This window comes from Malus domestica, chromosome 14 (assembly GCF_042453785.1).
Source record: "Malus domestica chromosome 14, GDT2T_hap1".
In the NCBI taxonomy this organism is placed as follows: Eukaryota; Viridiplantae; Streptophyta; class Magnoliopsida; order Rosales; family Rosaceae; genus Malus; species Malus domestica.
Genome location: NC_091674.1, coordinates 5,260,097 through 5,285,490, shown reverse-complemented (window position 1 = coordinate 5,285,490; position 25,394 = coordinate 5,260,097). Strand labels below are relative to the sequence as shown.

At 37.7% G+C, this 25,394-nt stretch overlaps 3 protein-coding genes across 10 annotated transcripts; 2 read left to right on the top strand and 1 right to left on the bottom strand.

The window, feature by feature from the left end:
- Nucleotides 1-8,220: 8,220 nt before the first annotated feature.
- On the top strand, nucleotides 8,221-14,455 carry LOC103434395 (carbon catabolite repressor protein 4 homolog 1-like). Of its 3 annotated transcripts, none has more exons than XM_008372730.4 (12): nucleotides 8,221-8,983; nucleotides 11,016-11,769; nucleotides 12,025-12,111; nucleotides 12,222-12,305; nucleotides 12,385-12,471; nucleotides 12,568-12,654; nucleotides 12,822-12,875; nucleotides 13,042-13,133; nucleotides 13,226-13,340; nucleotides 13,468-13,615; nucleotides 13,708-13,862; nucleotides 14,268-14,455. In XM_008372730.4, the coding sequence occupies exons 1-11, from the start codon at nucleotides 8,826-8,828 to the stop codon at nucleotides 13,851-13,853; spliced, it is 1,812 nt and encodes a 603-aa protein (XP_008370952.1). In that variant the 5' UTR covers nucleotides 8,221-8,825; the 3' UTR covers nucleotides 13,854-13,862; nucleotides 14,268-14,455. The 3 variants fall into 3 exon arrangements, with proteins under 3 accessions (XP_008370952.1, XP_008370953.1, XP_008370954.1); XM_008372731.4 differs by having other exon boundaries at nucleotides 8,222-8,983; nucleotides 13,963-14,455; XM_008372732.4 differs by having other exon boundaries at nucleotides 8,222-8,983; nucleotides 13,951-14,455.
- Nucleotides 14,456-16,225: 1,770 nt separating this feature from the next.
- LOC103434394 (F-box protein At3g58530-like) lies at nucleotides 16,226-21,143 on the bottom strand. 6 transcript variants are annotated; one of them, XM_008372727.4, is made up of 13 exons: nucleotides 20,808-21,143; nucleotides 20,616-20,675; nucleotides 20,190-20,273; nucleotides 19,255-19,385; nucleotides 19,089-19,164; nucleotides 18,733-18,803; nucleotides 18,301-18,387; nucleotides 18,150-18,222; nucleotides 17,992-18,059; nucleotides 17,832-17,900; nucleotides 17,198-17,303; nucleotides 17,030-17,121; nucleotides 16,226-16,620 (listed from the first exon to the last, which is right to left on the bottom strand). In XM_008372727.4, the coding sequence occupies exons 1-12, from the start codon at nucleotides 20,979-20,981 to the stop codon at nucleotides 17,056-17,058; spliced, it is 1,065 nt and encodes a 354-aa protein (XP_008370949.1). In that variant the 5' UTR covers nucleotides 20,982-21,143; the 3' UTR covers nucleotides 16,226-16,620; nucleotides 17,030-17,055. The 6 variants fall into 6 exon arrangements, with proteins under 6 accessions (XP_008370949.1, XP_017187540.1, XP_017187539.1 ...); XM_017332051.3 differs by having other exon boundaries at nucleotides 19,104-19,164; nucleotides 20,175-20,273; nucleotides 20,808-21,055; XM_017332050.3 differs by having other exon boundaries at nucleotides 20,175-20,273; nucleotides 20,808-21,054.
- A 1,137-nt stretch (nucleotides 21,144-22,280) lies between these two features.
- LOC103434393 (protein WHAT'S THIS FACTOR 9, mitochondrial-like) lies at nucleotides 22,281-24,911 on the top strand. Its single transcript, XM_008372725.4, has 2 exons — nucleotides 22,281-23,680; nucleotides 24,580-24,911. The coding sequence occupies exon 1, from the start codon at nucleotides 22,328-22,330 to the stop codon at nucleotides 23,618-23,620; it is 1,293 nt and encodes a 430-aa protein (XP_008370947.2). The 5' UTR covers nucleotides 22,281-22,327; the 3' UTR covers nucleotides 23,621-23,680; nucleotides 24,580-24,911.
- Nucleotides 24,912-25,394: the final 483 nt, after the last annotated feature.

The following is a 25,394-nucleotide window of genomic DNA, read 5'->3' as shown; positions in this document are numbered from 1 at the left end:
TAGATAATGAAGATCGTTAATTATAGGCCCCATCAACGAGCAATCGTCATCCTGCCCTTTCAAGGTAGCCAATACCAAGCTAGAGTCACCATCGAAGATGATACTGGAATCACTTAGACAACATTCTTGGACTAATAACACCGCTTAACGTGCAGTAAACAACTCAGCCTCGAAAGTAGAACTTGTCATTCCACTTCCACTGAAGCCAGTTGCTACTACTATGAGATCTCCTTCATGATTTTGCAGAACAACACCATAGCCACCTCTCATCTCATGTTGAACCCAGGCATCATCAAAATTGCATTTGACCCAACCAACACCGAGCTTACTCTACCGTTGGACAGGATAATTGGATTTCTTTGAAGCCAACTTATGCCATTTTTGATACTCATGCAACCAACTTTCCGATTGGACCACCAATTCCTACGGCAACAACCCTGCTCGATTCCATACCACATAATTCATATTCTTCCACAGCATCGAAAAGACCATCAAACATAGCTCAGAGCCCGATGAGGAAGATTGAATAGCAGTGGTTACTGTTGACCATATCCATCGACAGATCTATGACCCTGTCTGCCAAACCACGTAGCCTTTGCCAAACTACAATCCTTCAACACATGTTTTGTCGACTCATTAGATGACCCACAAAGCACACAGAGATTATCCACTTTCACTTTCCATTTAATGAGATTTAACTTTGTAGGTAGGGCATCCAAGCTTGCCCTCCAGGCACAAATCTTAACTTTCCCTGGTACATAAGCATTTCACAGCTTCCTCTACAACTGGTCGCGACCATCATTTGGCAAAGAAGCAGAGATGCTCACACTATCCCTATCCGCAGAGACAATCTCCCTAGCAATATGATAAGCACTCCGCACCAAGAACTTCCCATGACGCTCGTAATGCCAAACTCGTATATCTCCAATTGTCCGAAAGCTTAACGGAATATTTAAGATTCACTCCACTTCCTCCTAAAAGAATAACTTTTGAAGTAGCTTAACATTCCATTGCCACGAGTGTGAAACTATGAGCTTGTCCACCGTAGCCTCGTTATCCCAGTTCACCGGCAAATGACTTAACACTTTAAAATAGGAATCTCTCGGTAGCCAATTGTCATGCCAAATGTTGATATTTTCCCCATCTCCCACTTGCCATCGATGCCCTTTAACTATCACCTGCCTTGCATTCGCAATACTCCTCCATACATATGACCCATTGGCATTAATCAGAGCATTAAGAAACTCAGTATTTGGGAAGTATCGTGCCTTAAAAACACGATATGCCAGGGAATCAGGTTGGTGGGTAAACCTCTAAGCTTGTTTCGCCAACAGTGCTATGGTGCAAGCATAAAAATCCCTAAATCCCAGCCTCTCTTCGAATTTAGGCTTACACAATTGTCTCCAATTGAACCAATGGATTTTCCTCTAGCCCGGATCACCACTTCACCAAAACCGTGCAATCATCACATTCAGTTCTTCACAGAACGATTTAGGAAGAAGAAAGTATTGTATAGAATACATAGGGAACGCTTGAGCCATTATCTTTATAAGCATCTCCTGACTCGGGCAACTCAACAAGCCCCACGCCTTGAAGTTTCTTCCAAAGTCGATCCTTGACATGTGGAAAAGCTTCATTTTTCGACTTTCTAATAAGCACCGATAAGCCCAAGTACCTATCGTGAAACTCCACTTTCTTCACTCCCAATTAATGAGCAAGAAGTTGTTTGTCAACATTATGGAGATTGTTACTAAATGACACACAATTTTTCTCAAAATTCACGGCCTATCCTAATGCCAACTCATACACTCGCAGAACATGCTTGATACTCTGACATTCCTGTAATGTAGCCCTAGTAAACAAAAAAACTATCATTTACAAAAAAAAGATGATGGATGCTTGGGGCTTGGCGACATACTTTGATACCCTTCAAAACGCCTTCAGCTTCCGCTTTTGTGAGGAGAGCCGATAATCCTTTGGCACACATAACAAATAAATAGAGGGAAAATGGATCCCCTTGTCAAACTCCCGTACCAGGTTGCACATACCCAACTGGATCGCCATTTAGCTTGAAAGAATAAGTCACGGTAGACACACACATCATTATCATATGGATCCATCTCGGAGAGAAACCCATGCTCCTCATTATAACCTCCAAGAACTTCCACTCCAGTCTATCATACGCCTTGCTAATATCCAACTTCAAAGCCATATGCCCATTCAACCTCGAAACCCTTTTATGCATGTAATGAGCAACCTCCGATGCTACTAAGTAATTATCTGAAATCAACCTTCCTGGAATGAAAGCACTTTGAGTAGGTCAAATGATATGAAAGAGAATGGTCTTCAATCTATTGGTTAAAACTTTCGCCAAAATTTTATACAACACATTACATAGGCTGATAAAACGCAACTGAGACATCTTAGTCGCCTCCTTGACTTTGGGAATCAAGGTAACGTGTGTATAGTTAATTTTGCGAAGGATATGCCCCGATGATACCATTTACCGAATGCCATTACAAACATCAGCCCTTACAGTCACCCAATGTTTTTTATAGAAACCAGGTGACATACCATCGGGTACAGGAGCCTTAGTGGGATGCATTTGAAAGACGGCACACTTCACCTCCTCATCCGAGATAGGCCTCCCAAGTTCAGAGTTCATCTTTTCCATAACTGACGGTGCAACATTACATAAAATATCTTCAAAATCAACAACGTCATTAGACCTGAATAACGTGGTGAAATAATTAACCACCACACGTTCCATACCCCCTTGGTCCTCATGCTACAAACCATCGTCATCCATCAGCCCATGTTACTAGTTTTGTTTTTGTCTTCTATTAGCTTTCTGGTGGAAGTACTTAGTGTTGCGATCACTGAGCCTGACCTAATTCTCCTTTGCCCTTTGGCACCAAAATAATTCAATTTGCTCTAGCAGAAAATTCAACCTTCCAATAAGGGACTTCTTCTGTTCAATCAACTCTTCCATGAAAAGGTAACCCAATATACTGGTAAGCTTGTCTTCAACTTCCCTAATCTCTTGCAGCCCCATCTTGGCATTACTACGAGCCCAATTTGTCAACATCATCCTTGTTGCTTTGATTTTCTCCGTAACCTGATATATTGGCAAGCCTTCCACATTTAATTCCCACCAATTCTGGACCCCTTAGCACATACCTTATACATGTTCCAAGCCTCCTCGTAACGGAAAAGCCTCTTCCCTCGGTTAATATTACTTCCCTCCCAAGTTAATAAAATTGGAACATGATCAGAAGATGTCTTATTCAAAAGCTGCATTCTAAATTATGGGAATAGATCAATCCACTCCTAAGAGCCCAATGGACAGTCTAGCCGCACCTTAATACCACCGCCTCTTGTAGTGAACCAAGTGTACTTATTCCCAGAATATCTCAAATCAATGAACCTACACGTCTCCATTATTTCCTAAAAGCCCTCTATTTGTCCATTGCTCCGAAGATTACCCCCTTCCTATTCATTAGCTTGGAGAATCTCAATAAACTCACCAATACAAAGCTAAGGATGAGTCGCAGTCCCACATAAGGTGCCAAGTAGCTGCCAAGACTTAGCCCGATCACTCCCTACCGGAAAACCATAAAATCCAACGAACCTTTAATACTTCAAATCCCCTGGCATCCCAACATCAAAATCTACATGATTCTGCAAGTAAGACCGCAAGTTCAAGTTGAGTTCTTCCTTCCATAACACATAAAACCCACCCGAGTTATCTCTACTATCTACTGTAAAACTTTGATCAAAGTTCAATTTCAAGCATAAACGTTCCATCTAACGAGCATTGCTTTTAGTCTTGCATAGGAACACTACCATGGGATCTTTACTATGAATTAGGCGTTGAAGCGCGTGAACTACACAAAGGTTCCCAAGCCCTCGGCAGTTCCAACTCAAGCAACTCATTGTGCCCGGCGGGGTTGAACTTCGTCGACCTCCGCCGATAAACTAAGCGTCTACACCTTATCCATGAGTTTCCTACGTCCTCTAGGAGGGGCCTCTAACTCCTGACCTTCCCTTAGAAGACGTTTTCCAAGCTCCAGTAATGGGGACCCGAGATTATCCTGGGAATGGATAACGAGCTACCTATTAGAAAACCACCATTTATGTGATGTCTACGCGATTTCTTCCTTCGCTTCTGCTGGAGCTGCTCAATAATTGGCATAAGATTGAAATGATCTAAGCCAGTTCAAAATTCCCAGCCCCAGGAAAACCCAAAACATTTGCCATCTGGTTACGATTCACATTGTGGTCCACAAGGGCAAAATGCTGACTCAGACCTAATTGGGAGTTGAGGCCCACATAGTTCCAACCCACTGTCTGCCATACCACCGAGAGACCCAGAGCTTAACTGAGACGCATGATTAGGGGAAACGTCCTCACTACCAGCTGGCACATCATTCAAATCAACACCAAATAACTGTGACTCTATAAAATAACATTATAGTACATTAACATATTAATTCATTGATACCTACCATCTAAATTCAAGTCACGCCAAACCATTTTTACCATGTCAAATCAGTTCACATACTTAAATGGGCCAAGCCAAATAAAGGTGTTTAAGTTGCGATGTGGACCGTTACCATGGTCGACCCAGGCCCAATGAGGGCTTGACAACTGTCCGAAGCCTAAAAAAATTAGTGGCACCAAAATTATTAGTGTGACATATTTATATACATTTTCATAAGAGTATAAATTTATAAAAATTTTGGTTTAATGACAAAGAAATTTAATTAGAACCAGTGATTTTGTTGTTTGAAATTAATGAGGAGGTCTTGGGTCAAAACACCGTGTGTGCTTATTTAAATTCCAATTTTTACAAAGTTCCTTTCATAATAGTATAAATTATTAAATTTGGTTAAATGATCAGAAGTTTGATTAGAAGCAATGATTTTTGTATTTAAAATTAGGACAAGAGGTCCTAAGTTCGAAATGCTATGTGCATGTTTATTGTTTTCAATTTTTACGAATTTTTATTTGGTTGTTAATTTATTTTTAATTACTAGCTAATAACTATGTGGGTTGCTATTTTTAAACATGCATTCCAATTCATGTCTAATCTTCAACAACGGGTAATGCGTAGACTAAAATTTTAGACCAAATTTGCAAATCATATGACGTGTCATCGAAATGTTTAATTTGGTGCCCATGCATTACTTTTACATATCCTTAAAGACTTGAAAATATCATTATTTTTTTAGTCTTATATTGACGAGGTTAGTAAATAAGATGGAAGACAAAACTCATAATCTATCTACTTGTAAGCTTGAAATTTTTTGGTTTCCTTCTCTCAATACAAAATAAATTAGTTTTTCCATGTTTCTAAATTACTGAGTTTGAAGTGTTTTTCTAAATATAATTTTATCAATGTCTTACGTGTAAAAACAAATAATTTTTTTATATAAAGCGATGACATATTTTTTGGCGTCGGCCCGGGACTCAAAAATCTCTAGACTGTCCCTGACCGTTAAGGTAGCCCATTGAGCTACTGCTTCTCTAAAGTATTACACCAAAAAGTAATGACGTAGCTGGAACAATCGAAAACGAAATGATAGCCCAAAGAAGCATATAAGATTCTTCATTACAACCTCAAGACGACGATCATAATATCCTGATTCGAAAATTGTCAAAGAGTCTCACTGATCGTGTTTATACATGATATACTACACTAATACCAAGTTCTATCCAAACTTGGAAAGATCTGGCGAACAAATTTTGTAAGTATTTGTAGTCTTGTAGAATGAAGAGAGGTTGCCACAACCCAACTCAACAATACTTGCCAAAAGCATGAGAAGAGCTTAGCTTATTAGTTAGCTACGTTGTTTCCTAGACCTAACTCTCAATTGTTACGATAAAAAAGATGAAGATGCCCTTGTGAAAGTTTGCATGAACAAATATTGCTCCGAAGTACATAATGTATCTTAAGAATATTGGTTTGACCAATTCTTGAGGCTTTTTGCAGTAATAAGAAAGACTAACATATCTGTTAAGCAACCACAATATGGTCTGGGAAGAATGAAAAGAGGGAAGCACACAAAACCTTGGCCCTTGATAATAAGTCACAAGCCACTTCAACCCACGAAAGTAAGTGGGGAGATAGAGATAAAGGCAGATAAGCTTGCCTACCGTTGTTGTGAAATGATGAAGATTTCCATGCTCTTTTAGACACCATATTTGCCACCGGAGCCATTAAACCACCAAGACTTTACAAGCCTATCTCTGGAGAAGACAAGAAGGATCCGAGATATATTATCAATTCGTGAGACATCTTTCCACTGCTTGCCAGACTTTGCGAAAAATCCTTCATTCCAAAATCCATGAAGGAAAACTAGAGTTTCTTGCCAAGAAACGAGCAATTGATGTATTCCCTTGCCAATCACATCAGAAATTCAAACAAAATACATGGGGAAAACACTTTCACTTATGTCTTCATGCATGCACATGTACATAAAACACCTTCACTTATGCCTCGCTAGTCCAAGAGCAAAACAAGGTTGGTTGTGATGAATATTTTAAGAAAATAACACATATTCTAAGAAACTTTGACAGAAAAATATGCTTGTTTGTGCTCATGCTTAATACCTTTGTAAACTGAACAAACCCTTCCATGCAAAATATTCACTACCAATGAGATGGCATCAAGAAGGGTAAATTATGTTTTGCATCCTCAATTTTGGGTAACAAACTTATATCTTATTTTTTGAACATTGCAATTGCAATGTTATACATTAACTTACAAATTTATTATAATGTCAAACCTTCGTTAGTCAATTCATTAATTTAATCGTAAAATGATGATGTGTCAACTGTGAGTCTCATATTTTTTTTGATGTTATGTCAAGATTATGTCACGTGAACAAACAACAAATTAAAATTATGAAAATATAATACAATCTTTATATTAAATTCAAAAGACCTAACGTTAGCTTCCCCAACCCGTTGCACCGCTGCACTGGATCACAAAACCCATTGCTACCCTGCCATACCATTTCATAATTTCATATAATTTTAATTGGTTATTTGTGCACGTGATCTAAATTTGACATCACATCAGTAAAATGTGGGATCACAATTGACACATTATTTAGCGGTAAATTAATGTATAGATTAACAGATGTCTGACATTACAACGAATTCATAAGTTGATGTATAACATTTGCAATAATTAAAAAATAAGGTATGTGTTTGTTATGTGACCCAAAATTAAGTGTTAAAATATAATTTACCCTAAGAATATGCCAATTGTTGAAAATTCGAACAAAATTAGATAAACAAATATAAAATATGCTAAAATCATCATGAATAGGAATTCTAATTGCTCTCTCCGAATTTCCAATTATTTTGCTCCCAACTTTAAAAATTAATCTAATAAATCCATTTATAAATAGAGATTCTAAAATATGTTAGGAGCTAGTCGGGCGGCGGACTGCGGTTTAGCGCCTAGGCGGATAGGCGGGATCTAGGTGAACTAGGCGGATTTAAGTAAATCCATTATATTTCGTGTAAATAAGTGTATGTTTATACCTAAAATATATATAATTTTATCATAAACTACAAAATAGAATGACATATGTATTATGAAGTATTGGAACATAATGAAAACATGGGGAACAAGCATATAGTGTGTGCTCATTTAAGTATTCAACAAATCTCTTACAATTTATTGAAAAAAATTAAATGCAAATTGAAAGTTATTTATTTTCTATCTAAGTGAGTTGCAGCCTAGGCAGGTGCCTAGGAGGGTATGGGAGGCCTAAGCGGTCTAGGCAAGTGCCTTAGCTAGTCTAGGCGCTCTTTTTTAATTTTCAAACGCTTAAACATTAATTGGGGTGGTGACCAGCTACCTAAAGCCTAAGTGGGGCCTAGACGGCGCTAAGCGGAAATTTTTAGAACAATGAATAAAACACAAATTCTTATTTCAATAATAGAGATACCATCTAATTAAATTATATTTTGTAAACCACAAAACACAACAGTTGATACTTATATTCTTTATTTAAACCATTAAACTAATATATCTAACTATTAATGGTCTCATCATATAACCTACCAAGTATTATAGCCAGATAAAAGTTGGAAACTTCTTGAAACCAAATCCAAAACCCAAAAAGGGCAAAGGGGCAAAAAACACCACGAAAACAATCACACGCTCAAAAATAAATAAAAAAACAAAAACAAAAACAAAAATGGGAGAGAAACCAACACCAATGCTAAAGTCGTATAGAGACTCGTACGGTATAAAAGAAGAGAGCCAGAGCCACCTCCCTCGTCTCTCTCTCTCTCTCTCTCTCTCTCTCTTCGCTGTGTCTCTCTCAATTCAGGAAATGGACTTGGAGGCAAACAAGATTACTTTCACTTCCTCTGTAAAACCCTAATTATCGATCCCCTTCCTCCCTTCTCCCTCTTTCTCTCTCAAGAAACCCAACTTTCTCTCTCTATCCCTCTGTATCTCTCTACAATCTTCGATCCCTCTCCGCCAATCGATCCACTTAAATCACTTCTTGAGGAAAAAGAAGACCCTTTCTTTCCCTCTCCGCCCTCTCCGAAACCCCACAATTTCCCAAGCCAAAGCTCTCGATCTGTGGCGTTCGATTTCAGGGACTGATTTTTTTCTTTTAGGGTTTTGGGGTTCTCGGCTCCGTCAAGGCTGGCGGGGATTCAGGTCAAGTAAATGGCGGATCCGCCTGGTATCCGCCTCCATCGCTCGTGTGTTTTCTCTCGATTGGGTAGGATAGGGTTACGTTGCTGTCAAGATTTTTGCTGCTGCCTAGAGTGAGAAGCGAAAACAAAGCATGCTGAGCGTGCTACGCGTGCACCTCCCTTCGGATATTCCCATTGTAGGCTGCGAGCTCACGCCATACGTGCTCCTGCGCCGGCCTGACAAGAATGTCACGACAGACGATGTGCCGGAGTCAGCCCCTCTTGATGGCCACTTCTTGAGGTACAAGTGGTAAGTGACAATTTCCCCGATCAATTTCAGTTGTTGTTTATCATTTTTTATATGCTTCATTTGGTTTTCGGGTTTTTTGGGGGCTTTGAGCTTATTTGGGGCTTCTGGGTTGGTTTGTTTGGTAGTGTTGTTACGCGGGTTTTGGCAAAGGTTGTAGCTTTATTATAGTCTATAGGGAAAAGGTTCTAGGTGTGTAGAATCTTAGTGTAATTTGTTCATGTATTGTATCTTTTGGTGTGTTTTTTTTTTTCCATAACATCATTTGGTAAGTTTGTATATTTGTAGTTCTACATTCATCACTGTTTAATTCTGTTCTTGGATTTGAATTCTGTGTAGATTTTTCTCTGATGATGCTTTACCGTACTAATTGCCTTCAATTGTGTAATTGAATTGGAAAAATTTGATGATCTCAATAGCATTATTTACTTTAAATAAAAGGTAAATGATTTGTCCCTGACTCAAAGCTCATTTGGTAAATTACAACCGGGCCAAATTGGGTTACGAGTTAGAGTTTACAAGTCTAGAATAGTTTGTTATAGTAAGAATTATTAGGAGAGTTATGAATGCTGCAACAACTGTAGCACTGATAAACGTCAAATTGTTGATACTGGTTTGGAAATCCAGTTTGCATTACTACTCTTTTTGTGTGTTAATACATGTGTGTTCGGAGTGCCCAATTGTATGTATTAAAAATATATTAAAGCATTTATTCTGCTTCTGAGCTTGTGGTGAAAACTAGTAGGCAGGCTGCGGCTTATAACTCCACTTATAGATACTATCCTCCACCGGTATAACGCTTACGTTTGCACCTACGTCCAGAATTTGCAATTTCTTTTTCCCATTCTTTTATTCTATAAAAAAAAATTAAAAAATAAAAAGAAAGAGAGAAAACCTGACTGAATTTTGACTAACTTTTAATTATCTTTCCATATTTATTTTTGGGTTTTTTCAATGATAGCCAGTTTGCATTGGTCCCATTAGAGAACTAACCTTTTAAAAAATAAAATTTAAAACTAACCTGTTTTAGGTGACGTTAGGGCCAATTCACAATCAAGATCAAGTTAAGATGTCGGCTGAGATTGCGGTTTAGATATTCGAGATCTCAATCCACATCTTGATTCATATATTGACCGCATTTTTGTCCTTTCAAGTCCAAAGCAGGTTAATCTTCTAAGTTTGTTATAAAAAGGGGATATTTTCCAGTGGGCCAATACGATAGATTATTTTACGAAGGAACCCTTGTTTCGCTCTCCGTTTGATGTGCAGTTGACCTAAATTCTTATTCATCAGTTGGGCTGTTGTGTTATAAACCAACTAGAGGATATTTTCAAAGCTTATATTTTAGTGTCGGCAGTTAGTCGTGTCAGAGGACGCACTAAATTTTATTTTTCCGGTCATGTGGGGTGAAATAATGTCACGTACTCCTTTAAGCTTTGTGTTATGCAATTAACGTGATGAGATTCTATCATTCAATGACAAAATATTGGGTGCTTACTTTGCACCTGATAGCACATATGATGATGATAGTTGATCATTCAATGACAAAATATTGGGTGCTTACTTTGCACCTGATAGCACATATGATGATGATAGTTGATTTGGGTCAGCATATTTACCTGTTTACCAGGCACCTGATATTGCACATATTGACAAGATCTTGGCATGACGTCCGTTCTTTCTTATACAAAAATTGATGAGAATTAGTATTTACTGTTGGATTTTACATGTCTATGTCACTTTAGCGCATCGAATTTGGTTAGAGGATGCTTAGGTTCCAACATGAATCAGTTGACAAATTTTTATCCTTCTTAAATACATAATTGATCTTCAACATTGTTTCCATATGTAGAGTGAGGTAAGCTAGGGAACTAGTAAATTGAGCAAGCTGATTGATGTTGAGGCTTCAGATTGATTAAATATTGATAAATCTTTCTTTAAAATAAACATCTTTAATATGGATTAAATCTTTTATTTTTTGGTTTAATGACGGTTTCAGTGATTTATGTTGCCCCATTCTTGATCTTGGTTGCAGGTATCGTGTACAAAGTGATAAAAAAGTTGCTATCTGTAGTGTACATCCATCTGAGCAAGCCACATTGCAGTGTCTAGGTTGCGTTAAGGCCAAAATACCTGTTGCCAAAAGTTACCATTGTTCACCTAAGTGCTTCTCAGATGCATGGCAGCATCACCGTGTTTTGCATGACCGTGCTGCTACTGCTGTAAATGAAAATGGAAATGAGGAAGAAGAGGTGTTTGGACGCTTCAATAGCTCTGGATCTGGAGTCCTTAACACTAGCTTATCTGGTTCCGTGTCAAGCATGAGTTTGACGAATGGTTCAGCACCTTTATATCCTGCAGCTGTTACACAAAGGAGTGGTGGTGAAACATGGTTTGAAGTGGGCCGCTCTAAAACGTATACACCAACGGCTGATGATATTGGGCATGTTCTTAAGTTTGAATGCGTTGTAGTTGATGCTGAATCAAAAGTACCTGTGGGACATGTCAATACCATATTAACTTCCCGTGTCATTCCAGCACCCTCTCCCAGTCCACGGCGTCTAGTTCCTGTCAATGGAGTTGACGTCATGGGGCATTTAGATTCAGATGGCCGTATTTCATCTTCTGGAACTTTTACTGTGCTTTCATACAACATTTTGTCTGATGTGTATGCCACCAGTGAATCATACAGTTACTGCCCTTCATGGGCACTTTCGTGGCCCTACCGCAGGCAAAATTTGCTGCGGGAAATTGTTGGCTATCGCGCAGATATTGTTTGTCTTCAGGAGGTACACATTCATGCTTGATCAGTTCATTTCATTAACTTCCTTTTTAATAATTTTGATATTGATAATTAGAGCATTACTCAAATGTCTTGATATCTTCAAGCCAATTTTCTTGGATTCATGAAGATTAGGGTATTATTCAACTAGATATGTGGAATTAGTGAATGCTACATGTCATAAAGAGCTCATCCATTTCAGTGTAAGTTATGAAAGAACTATGCATTTTGTGATGTTCGAACTGATCATTGTCCCTCTCAGGTTCAAAGTGATCATTTCGAGGAATTTTTTGCCCCCGAGCTGGACAAACATGGTTATCAAGCACTATACAAGAGAAAAACAAATGAGGTCTCTTAGCTCATCCTTTATACATATTATAGCTTGAATAAACTTCATCTGACTTATGTGCATGGCTTTTGAAATTCTTTTGGCCTTTAATTTGCATTCTTTGGCTTCAGGTTTACAATGGAAACACACAAACAATTGATGGTTGTGCAACATTTTTCCGTAGAGATAGATTTTCCCATGTCAAAAAATATGAGGTTGGGAGTGCGAGATATAACAGTTCATATATATATGTTTTATTTCGTTCTTAGTATGAAGCAATTTGTGTTTATGCAGGTTGAATTTAATAAGGCTGCTCAGTCTTTGACTGATGCAATGATTCCAAGTAATCAGAAGAAAAGTGCTTTAAATCGATTAGTTAAGGTGGGCTTGATATTTATGGATTTTTTTGCTGAACCTGATCTTTTTAAATTGATCTTGATCTAGGAAGCTCATGCCTGGATCTCAATGTGTGTGTAGGATAATGTTGCGCTCATTGTGGTTCTGGAAGCAAAATTCAGCAATCAGGGAGCTGATAATCCTGGGAAACGGCAACTTCTTTGTGTGGTAGGACATGCATGTTGTGTTTTTGTACTTGTAATATTTGAATGGTCTTGTAAGTTGAATTTGTTGTACTCTTTGGGATTTGTAATCTTTTCAACTGCCCCAATTTCAATGCACGGGCATCTTTCAAGGCATCTTGTAACACGTTTTTCTGATGGTATGGAATACAGGCAAATACGCATGTAAATGTCCACCAAGATCTGAAGGATGTCAAACTCTGGCAGGTATCTTGTATTTTTGGTTCTTCCATATACAGTAGTGTATGGTTTTGATCATTTATAAAATGGCATTCCGAAAGTGTGCAGTGAGATTTGTTAAACTAATCATGCCCTTATGCCTACCGGCATAGAAGCTGTTCCTAATATTGTGTTTTCTTGTGTTTCTTATCAGGTTCATACTCTTTTAAAAGGACTAGAGAAAATAGCTGCCAGTGCAGATATCCCGATGCTGGTGTGTGGGGATTTTAATTCAGTTCCTGGAAGGTCTGTTGATTGTTACTGATGATTTTTAATTGCATTCGAGAATTTATTACTGGTATGTTGCTTGCTTAAGGTACTGCTGAACTTTGTTACAGCGCTCCTCATACACTTCTGGCTATGGGAAAGGTAGATCCATTGCATACAGATTTACAAGTGGATCCTCTTAATATACTGCGCCCTCTCAGTAAGCTGATACATCAGCTACCACTGGTAATACATGCTTTCTATTGTACTCCCTTCTTGATCATCTTTTTGTTGTTATTGTTGGGAATGTGGAATGTGCATGTTTTTGGGTTATAGGGCTTGTGTTGATCTGAATTACTATTGCAACTCTCAGGTTAGTGCATATTCATCATTTGCAAGATTGGGAGTTGGTCTTGGGATGGAGCAGCTGAGAAGGAGAATGGATCCCACCACAAATGAGCCGTTATTTACAAATTGTACTAGAGATTTCATTGGTACCCTAGATTACATATTCTACACCGGTAAGTTTATGGATTACAAATTTGTTTGATCTGTTCATTTTGATGCCTCACTGTGATAGACCATTATTCATAAAGTTAACATGTGGTTGCAGCTGACTCCTTAACGGTGGAGTCCTTGTTGGAACTCTTGGATGAGGAAAGCTTAAGGAAAGACACAGCCCTTCCTTCTCCAGAGTGGTCATCAGATCATATTGCACTTTTAGCCGAGTTTCGCTGCAAGCCTAGAGTTAGACGTTGACACATTCAGGTAGTTTTTCAAATCTTTGTTGTTTTATATTCTTATTTGTTGGGCTTCATTTGTTTTTGTTTCTTTCTTTTTTGTTTTCATTTTCTAGTCATTTTCTCAGAGATCAATTTAGGAAGATTTTGGCATTAGGGGGAGGAAGGTCAGGTACACTCATGAAGTACATCCAGTGTGATTAAATATGATTGTATCACTAAGGTTGATGGTGTGACATCCGCTTAGTTGGTTCAGGGCTAAGAGTAACGCTTTCTACTTCAAGAAAACCTCTCAATTTGAAATATCAAACATTGTCGTTTCTTGTGTTCTTATAAATAATGAATGCATAAAATGCCTTTGTTGCGTGTGTGTGTGTGTTGTATGTCTCAACATATGTGGTTTTTGTGTTGATTGCAACCTCGATGCTTGTAGGAGAGAGCTCCGGAGACATCCATGAAAAAGGCTGAAAGAAGCTGTTGGATTGAGTTTAGTTATTGTAAGAATGCTAGATCATGCCCCACAGTTCTTTCCAGGTATCTCCTTGCGGGATCCTTGCTATGATCTGCTTTGTATTATGCCACCTTTGTCTTTATAGAAAAGCTATTATGATCCCTGCTCAATTGCTGATCTTGTTTTTGCCTATAGTTTCGTACATGCTCACCTCTTCATTATATCTGGTCTTAGTCCTGTCTCTAGTCTCAGATAGGCTTGTGGTTAGTAGGCCTGCAGTTGCTTGCTTCTTTTCTCTTTTATACCTTGGGTTCTCCCGTGCTCCTGTCGATCTGTTCGCATCGCCCTTCCCCCTTTTTCTTCCATTTTAATTTTTGGTAAGGAAACACAGGATGAGGAATAAGATTTTGATGTTTTTTTCCGTTTCGGGTTCCGTCTTTCTATTGAAGTAGCTCATCTTGTTTGCAACTTAAGTGCATTTGGTTTTCCATTTCAGCATAAATGGTTTTATACATGTGTGAGGGTTACTCGTTCTTTTTTCGTTTCTTCTCGGTACTACTTTGAGATAAAAGGAGTTCTGCAAAACAGTGACAGTTGCAGTCCGAAATGAGGAAGAAAAATACAAACTAATCGTTAATCGACCTTAATGCTGGCTTAGAATTTGTGCCATTCTTTCGACAAATCGATCAATCGATCAATCGATCAATCGAAATGCCCGCGTTGTTGATTGGTTTTTCAATTTTGTTTTATCACTTCTGGCATCCTCGGAGGGAATATGAATGTTCATCCGGACTTGAATTTTGTTCTAAAAGAATGGGCGTGACTGCTGGCTCGGATATGGGCTCAAAAGTTAGAGAGATCTTTCGATGTGTTTGGAACACGAGGTGGTACATCAAGTTATTATATTATGAGTGAATTGTAGCAATGGTCTTTCAATTTTAATCAAATTGGAGCAATGGTCCTTAACTAAAAATCCATTACTATTGGTGCCTCAACTCGTGAAAATGTGTAGTTACGGTTCTTTTCATCAACTTTGTTAAAATTTTGTCAAAATAAGTTATGTTGAAAAAATCATTCCTACAATTGGGGTTCCTCAATTCATCAAAACATGTAGCTATGGTCATTCTCGTCAACTTCGTTAAAATTTTGTCAAAATGAGTTATGTTGGAATGAACATTGCTACTATTGGGTTAAAATTGAGAGATCATTGCTCCAATTGGGTTAAAGTTGAGGGATCATTTCACCGATTGAATTAAAATTGAAGGACCAATGGTTTTTGATTTTTAGTTGATGGATCATAGTTGCACGTTTTTATGCATTGAGAGACCAATGGTAATGGATTTTTAGTTGATGGACTATTGCTCCAATTGAGTTAAGAGACTATTGCTACAATTTACTCTTATATTAGACAACTGGAGGGACTCGGGGACACTTGAAAAATAACTTTCCTCCATTTATTTTTATGACATGGTGTATCATTTTGTTTTTCGAGCATATAAAAATTTCTCCAAAAATTGATAGATAAAGCAACATGAAGTTGAGAGTGATGATATTTAAACACGTAAAATTGACACTTTCTCGAGTACATGGAATGTCCCACGGGCCTAAAGAATCTTTCTAAGGATAGACTTTCTGGCCACCGACGTACCGTTGTAATGGTCTCCTACTCCAAATTGTTTCTCACGATTGAGGAAAGGCACAACTCGAGACGAGATTAAGAGTATATGATGCCGGCACAACCCTAGAATTGAAATCAATGCCGTGCCTGCAATAAGCGAAACCTCCGGCCGACAACGATGCAGGCCGGCCACGATCAAACTCTGTTACAACTCTCTTGCATATAAGTTTGAATATTTTAAAACACCGTGAAAATTTAAAATTGTATTCGTCTAAGGGAGAATAAATAAAAAAAAGACGGGGGATGGAAAGACATGAAAAGATGAGAGAAACAATGACCATGTCTCAGCTAAAAAATGTACTTTTATCTGTGTAAAGTGACTGCCTTGCCTTGGCTACGAACCTAACAAAATATCTGGGGGGACTTTAATGAAAAAAAAGATGCTGCTCGGAAACTCGTTAACTACAAACATAACGCCGCAATCAAACTTCATTTGGTTTCTGTCACCCAGATAAACAATCTTAACATGAATTATAATGTGATACACATTGCACCATTCCAACCACAGCTCAATTAGTGTGACGCAGACCCGTAACATTCCTAAGTTAAGATACACTGAAGATGACAGTAGTCGAGCTGCATGAAATACCGCAAGTCTGCACTGCACCCACCCTCGCATCTCCTTCGATTTATTATCAATGAGCCCGGAGACTAATCCTGAAAAACATACAAAAGGCAATGGATAAAGATGTTTAAATGGTTATAACTTAATCATAAAGACAAATGCCAACATATTCGTTCAAACCAACACGACTAATGTAATACAAGTCAGTGCACATAAGCATTTCACTAAAACTTGTACTGATGAGGACTGCCCCGAAACATTGGTGAACGGACTTCCTTATTTGCCAATCCTTAACCTCAAACTCACAATCTAGGAAGAGTCACTAGCATATAAAGATTGGAATATGAAAGAAAGATAACAGCTATCGGAAACCCGATTATCATTCCTGTCTTTTTAAAGTTTGTATGAAGTAACGGAGCTTCAAGAACCAAAATTCCTTTCTTTAATGGACAGATTGCCATTTCTTATCTACTAAAGCCACTTAATGGAAGAAAACCGAACCTGTTCATCTGCAAGTTTTCAGAGCATTAGCTGTGCACTTTGAAGCATCGTAACTTTGGAAACATCTGAAGCAATTCATCACGGCTCCGTTTCTACAAGAATATTATTACAATTAAAAAAATTGGTCAAAGTTTTAGTAACTAAAAGTTCTACCAAATACAAACTAACCTTAATTCCAATACATCCATTAACATCAAGAGTTGTGAGTGTGTTTGAGCAGGTCAGTGAAAGGGCCTCCAAGCATTTATCGGTCACCCCAACTATCCCAAACAAGCTGCATTGTTTCATTCATAAGTCAGTAAGATCACTGAAATGTCTGCAGGTTTCATTCAACAGCATGGGAACCGTGTAGGTTTACTTAAAAATAAAAGTATCCAACAATGTCAATTTTTCTGTTTCTGCTGCATTTATGATTTTACTCTGGTTTTCAAAATAACTGTGAAATTTCCTAACTTCACTTTATTTAATTTTTTTTAATTGAATTATACGGCTTACTGCACGGGAAACCCTAAAATTAGATTTAATCAGTTACACAAAGCAATTTTGTAGCTCAATCTAATGTCTTCTAGGTCTCTAAATGGGTTTTAAATAAAGAAATAAAGAAGATAAGCAACATTAGTGACTGCTTTTGCAGACCGGTCAAAGGATTTTCAACCTTGTGATTCCATCCCAGCTGTCAAAGACATTCAAATATACTGTAACTGAATAAGTGACCAGAGTTTGAAATTTCTCAAGTCAAGAATGCAGAGACCAGAGTTGAGCCTTACATTCTTTAAAAATTCTTATCAAGATTACGGATTACCTGAGAAATTCAAGAAATGTGCAAGCCTGCGCAACGGCTATGACCCCCACGTCAGTGACCCGTACACACCTATTAGAAAGCGGAGATTGGTTTTGAAACTGAAATGCATCTCCTTTGTTTCATATACATGTTTATTTGAGTGCTTCAGTTACCAACTTACCATGTCAAATTGAGAGAAAGAAGGCCCTTGCATCTAGCTATACAACCCACCCCTTCATCTGACAGATTCTGAAATGTGACTCCATGATTATTTACCATCATTTTGGTAAAGTGTTCCAAAAGAATTATGTCAGCAAAACTAAATCTAGTTAATCTTACCTGGGCGCCACATAAATCCAAGAATTTAAGATGGGAAAGAAGTGATATTTTCTTGTAAGCTTCATCAGTGAAGCTAAGCAAACAGAATACAGCCAATCAAAATACAAGAAGAAGAACTAGCTCAAATTTACAAACAGAGACTATCAAATACCTTGACAGGGCGTACAAATTTAGACTATGGAGACTAGGACAACCGTGCAATATCTGCTGCAGGCCAGAATCTGTTAACTTGACACACCTGTGAATAAAAAGTTATAATATGTAAGCATGGAAGGGAGGTTGCGGTTTTTTCATAGGATAATCAGTTTCACCACTGGTTTGTGTAGAAGGTAAAGTGTATTTAGAGGAAGAATTTAGAATGTCAGGTCATAGCTAAGCAATTCCATTTTCAGCTAGGTCATAAACTGGAAACCACACAATCGAAAAATCATTGGTGTGATTTCCTGTTGTGACACATACAACAACAACAACAAAGCCTTATCCCACTAAGTGTGGTCGGTGTGACACATAAGCAGATAAAAAAAATTAATCTTACAAAATTAACTTTTCGCCAGATGATGTGATTAAGATCAGTGTTTCCTACCTTGTCAGGTTCAACAACTGTAATTCTGGATAATTCTGAGCAATTAATTGCAAGCTTTTGTCTGAAAGGTTCTGTGATTTCCACATCAAAATAAACAATTGAAATAAATTCTTCACAAATAAATATTAAAACTTAAAGGTTGACTAGCCAATATAACGTATAACAGTCACCTACGGTACCGACTTAAATAAGGGATACATCTGAAGCATACCATAACCTACTTCAGGACAATAAAACCAATCTTTTGCAAAGATAAGGTTGAATAGAAACCATACAGATTATGCATATATGTTTCAAAGTGTATACTTTTGCAACTCATAAGGCACTGAAATAGGATGGGACCAAGTGACAAGTACCTTACAGCCACTTACGTTCAGATCAACTATATGTTTGCAGTTCTTCACCAGGTGCGCTAAACCTATATCTGTTACCCTGAATTTCAATGCATGTTCCCAAATTCAATGAAAGCAAACAAAGTTTCAACTAGAAATAAGATTTGAAAGACAAATCAAACTTTAATACCTCACATTCCAATAGCTCAAAAATTCCTTCAAACTGGGGCAAGCACTGGTTATAGCTTCAATTCCCTTATCAGATATCTTCTGGCAGCCATTAAGATTCATAACCTCCAGATCTTGAAGAGAATCTTGACACTGTAAAAATGCGTAATTTTCTTTTACACAATCAGAGGTATCAAAAAGCATTTGTCTATGAACAATATTGTATACTTCATCAAGTACTCATTGTTCTTCGACACAAGTATTATAAAGACTACATTTAGCCAGCTCATCCAGATTCCAAGTTTTGAGGGGAACATGAGAATTATAATAACAGGTGATCTGCTGTGCAAGGGATAGAAGTTATGAAAAGCTAGGTCTAGTAGAGTAACTGGTTTCCTTTCCATTGCAATATCATGCTACAAAAACATGTCTTGTGCTGTAAGATCCCCCAACTCAAGAAACCACAAATAACTTAGAAGATAAGAACAGAAGCTTAGTTGATTCTACAAGTCGAAAATATAAAGTCTTGAAGCTTAACCCAAAATTTAGACTTAATCACAAGCTTGATTAGTCCTAACCCTGTCATGCTTCTCATACCTTACAAATACTGACAGGACATAGGTAAACTGTTTTATGGTATGCTTTATGTGTGGCAAGAAATGCTCATATGAGTGTCAGTGCCCTACAATACAGACTCGTTAAAACCCATTATAATGCCTTGACGCTGGCAAATCAACAATCTTCCAACTGCACCTTCTCTGGTGTTTGTATTAGTTAAAATTTAGTGCAAAAATGGAGTAAAAAAAATTATTACAATTATAAACATTCTAATATTCACAAGCATTACTATTGTTATTATCATTACAACGTCCTTTCCTTGCACACCAGAAAATCAATAACTTCTTAGTTCTTTGAAATATAAAATTGGCCGCAAGCTCATACCAGAATGAATGTTACCTTGCTCTTTACAAGTTCAAGATGCTTGTCTTCAATGTCTTGTGCAAATTCAAGGTTTATATGCTTCACATGCCGATATCTTGCCTGGAAATATTGCATCAGGAATCCTTATCAATACAATCATTCACTTGAAGCATTTTGTAATACTACAAGAAGCAAACACTACATCCCAATCATTTCAAAAATACCATTATTGCATCATTCAAGATCGATTTTTTATTGAACTTCTATATACAATGGACAAACCAACCATCCTTTCTTCTTTCTTAAAACATGACCTTGGCACAAAAAAGCCACTATTTTGCGCTAAGATCGCCAAAACATCGTCATTTCAATGTTTTTTTGCTAACATTTACCCCTACATCATCGAATGCTGGTATCAAACAAGTACAATTTCAATCAAATTTGCTACATCTAACTTCTAACCAATGAAAGAGCATCCACAAGGCGATTCCCAGCATTATTCATCTCTCGAAAATCCAGATGCTGAAACAAGAATCAAAACCCACACATAACCACATAAAAAAATACACCAGTCAAAAATCCCATCTCAAATTTTCAATTTTTAAGCAAAAACAAAGGATCAAGTCGAGAAAAAAGAAGGGAAAAAAAAAGTACCAGCCAAATGGAAGGGCAGGAGACGAGAGTTGCGTTGAGCCATGGGCTAACTAGCAAGAGAAAGATGAGGTCTCTCTGCGGCAGTCTTGTGCTCACTATTCTCAGAACTTTGGGAATGATTTCTCTGCTCCAAGCTACTTCCTCCTCACCTACTTCTACTTGTTTCTCCTCCATTTTTATCACAGAGAGAGCGAGAGAGAGTGCGACTCTGGTTTTGCGTTGTTTTTTTTTTTGTATTTTTTGGGGCCAAAAATGTGTTGTTATGCAGGGCACACCCGATTTTTAGGCCTAGCCCAAGTAGTTCAAGAATAGATAGTTCAGATCATTTGAGAAAAATAACTTGACAAATAAGGTTAAATTGTCTATATTTTAATTTAATGTTAACAATAAATTAGATAAATTATAAATCATTGAGGCATGTAATTATTTAAAAATAATCATCATGGTCATATGATCCGATTTGGATGATTTTTTTAGAAGAAAACCATAGATGAGTAGATGTTTTATATGACAATACTCTAAAGAAGATTTCGGCTAAGTCACACAATAAGTCAATTAAAATGATTAGGTATCAAACTCATCATTTATGTGAGTTGACTACGAATTTTTCAACTTCCAAGTGAGAAAAATACCACAAATCAAACCCTTTTTGTAATATATTTCATAGCTAAGCTAAAAGAAACTTTTGACGCCATTCCATATGACACATTAGCAAATTGACATAAAATTTGACAGATGAAAATATTGGACGAAAAATTAATTGGAACTTGGAAGTGACCCCTGGGCAAAAAATTGGAAGTGATTCCTTACATATCAGATTGGACTAACAATATTAACAAAATATAAAGACTTGATTACGGTGTATGTATTTACTTAATATATTTATTGTCTAAAGGATGTAAAATCCAAATAAACAAGGAAAGTTTTCGGAAATGTTATTGGCACTTCAAAATTCTTATTCTACACTCTCACAAATGTATTTTTCTTTTCTAATATAGAAAGTTTGGAGTGTAGAATAAGATTTTTGGAGTGCTAATAACAATTTCCTTCCTAAAAACCAACAATTTGTCTACATAAGAGAGGATCCAATCAATGGAGATGAGCTAATGGTGGACTCTGTTTTTAAATTAGTGTATGTTGTATATATTGCATCTAGCGAATGATGTCTCGCCTAGCGAATGATGTGGCCTCGCTTGCCCGCGATGACATTGTGTGTACCTCGATATAGGTATGCTGCATCTGTCGTCTTTGTGGTGGATTTGTAAGGGGTGTTTATGCTTGCTTGTGATAGCTGTTAGGAGTTTACTTTTATACTTTTTTTGTGAGAATTATCTGTAAATCAATGTATTTGTCACTTAAAAATGCCCTCATACAACTCTGGTAACTGCGTTATCTTTTGTTATGAAAATCCTCCTTCTAAATCCAAAAAAAATAAAAAATAAAAAATATTGGTCTACATTGGATTTCATGTTGTACTCGGCATTCCAATACTTCAGCCCCAAAATAAAACCCAGAGCAAAATGAAGGCTTTCATCTTCTCTCTCCTAAAACCCCAAACCCCCTCCTCCTCACCCACCAACCTACTCCTCCTCCTCCACCGCCACCACCAACGGCGGGGCATAACCAAAGTCCGCCTCAAATGGGTCAAAAACCGAAGCATCGACCACGTCATCGAAACCGAGACTGACCTCAAAGCCGCCTGCCTCCTCAAGGACGCAATCAAGCGCTCCCCCACCGGCTTCCTCACCGCCAAGTCCTTCGCCGACTGGCAGAAGCTCCTCGGCCTCACCGTCCCCGTCCTCCGCTTCCTCCGCAGGTATCCAACTCTTTTCCAAGAATTCCCACATGCCCGTTACGCCAATTTGCCATGTTTCAAATTAACAGACACAGCATTGTTGTTGGATTCACAAGAACAAAGTATACACAAAACCCATGAGAGTGACACTGTGGAGAGGCTCTGTAGAGTGCTTATGATGACAAAGTCTAAGACTTTACCTCTCCAATCGTTGTATCCTTTGAAATGGGATCTGGGTTTGCCTGATGGTTTCGAAAAAGTGTTGGTTCCGAAATACCCTGATTGTTTTCGGATTGTTAAGGCCTCGAATGGGGTCGGATGCTTGAAGGCCATACAATGGCCTAAAGAGTATGCGGTTTCGGAATTGCAGAGGAGTAGAGAGGTTGGTGATTTAGGGGATGAGTATAGGCAGTTCAAAAGGGGGCAGACGCTGTTGGCATTTCCGATGAATTTTCCAAGGGGTTATGGTGGGCAGAAGAAGGTTAGGGCATGGATGGAGGAGTTCCAGAAGTTACCGTATATTTCACCATATGAGGATTCTAGGCATATTGATCCTAAGAGTGATCTTATGGAGAAAAGGGTAGTTGGAGTTTTGCATGAGTTCTTGAGCTTGACTCTTCATAAGAAGACTAAGAGGAACTACTTGAGAAGCTTGAGGGAGGAATTGAATCTTCCACATAAGTTTACGAGAATCTTCACAAGGTATCCGGGTATTTTCTACCTCTCATTGAAGTGTAAAACAACCACTGTTTCACTCAGGGAAGGGTACCATAGAGGGAAGTTAGTGAACCCACATCCCCTCACAAGTTTGAGAGAGAAGTTCTATTACGTCATGAGAACTGGGCTTCTTTATCGGGGTAAAGGTGTGAACATGCTATCCCCGGAAGAGATTTTGCTTAACAGTATGGAGAGTGAAAGTGGGCAGGAAGAATCCGAAGAGGAAGAGACTGGAACAGGTGATGAATGCCATGAAGATGAAGTATCGAATTCAGATTCAGAAGCGTCTGATGAAGATTGATGTTTGTATCGGAAGTTAGACATTGTGCTTACATTCCATGTGAATTGCACTCACCTTAAAGTAAGAAACTTCACCAGAAAGATTGATTTCATAGATTTTTCTTAGTTAACGGATTTTTGTCCTCTCATCTCTGTACTAAAAAGCTTGTTTTCGGGATTGCTGCTTGAGATGTTTAAATTTTTCTGCACAATATGGTATTGATTATGAAGTTTAGGTTTAACCTTCTGACCTAATTGCAAAAATAATCTTTGAAACATTGCAAGCTTGCTTTTTGTTGGTTTTTTTACTTTTAAGTAAAATGGAATCGTCAAAGAATCCAAGTTCCGTTCAGAATGCTTTCTGTTTTGTATACATTTTTCCCAAATTCATATTTCACTTTCCCATACGTTTTGTAACGTGACCTTCAATACAATGTTATAATATCAACTTCAAACCGTTGTACATACTTTCGGTCTCTCAGTTTTCGATTTGGGAAATATTGTGGAAACCACAACATGGCATATAAAACTATTACTGGATAAAGTTTAGGATGAAGTTTGAGTACTCTAGCGTCTAGATAGCAGCATTTGAAATCTGTTTTAAACATCCTTGTTCAAACTGAATTGTGGAAACAAAATCTACAACGTGCTATGTTCTGTGGTATCCATGTGTTGGGTTGATTCCCAAAATGTTGTAGATTGGTTGGTTGTTATTTGAGATAAAGCCGAAGGAATTATTTGGTTCTAATTTTGTTGATTGTGTTGTCATTTGGTTCGATAGCTATTAGGTGCTCGTATATTTTGTTCTCGCGAAAGATATTATCAGATCATGTTATTTCTTAGAGAGACACAGTAACATGAACAGTTCCGATAACACTAGGAATAGCGTAACATGGTACAGTTGCATCTCTTTTTTAACATGAGAAGTATCGTAACGTGTCTGTAATCTTGACGGCTCATCTGAATGATATTATGTTTCAGCCTTTCTTCAAGTGGTGCAGCATTTCAAGTGTAATACGAAGGCGATGTTTCGAGGATGCAGGAAGAACCTTCGAGGTGAAATCATCAAACTCTTCCCAACAGTGGATTTGAAATTGAGTGTGAAGCTACATGGCACGCAATTGAACTTTTATGCCACACCATGAACTAATGATACGAAGTTGCAGTTATTATTTTGATTCCTTGCATCAGCCTCTTTGCAATGTTCTTATGCCGTTGCATAGTGAGAGATATATGTGTATTTTGTGCTATCTTCTTTCTCCACTTATGTTTCGACAATACTTGCGTCAAGAATTTTCCTCATTCCCACTAAATGTGACATCATTATATCGAACAACAACAACAACAAAGCTTTTTCCCACTAAGTATTATATCGAAGAATAAGTATAATCGAAACTATTCTTTTCCTTTACCATCGGGTCATCTGTAGAAAAATTCATTCGGTTTCAATACTACTTAGCCATACATATTGTCGAACAACTTGACAGTTAAGGTAACAAGTACGGTTCTCATGGTGAGCTGTTAATTTCTTTGTTCACATAGATGACTAACCAAATCTATTGAATTTTTGTAAATATAGTCTGTAAATGATGATATAGAGAATAAACAGCTCCAATGTTGATGTTTTTATGGTAAAATGATGTCACGTTAGCGGAAAATAGCCCGGAATGTGGGAAGCCATGACGGACGGCTAAACATCCCAAGTCTCTGAGGTGCTTCCACAAAACTAGGTTAGCTAACAATCCTCTCCTGTCTCCTCAAATATCAACATTCAAGTTACCACGTAAGAAAATTTA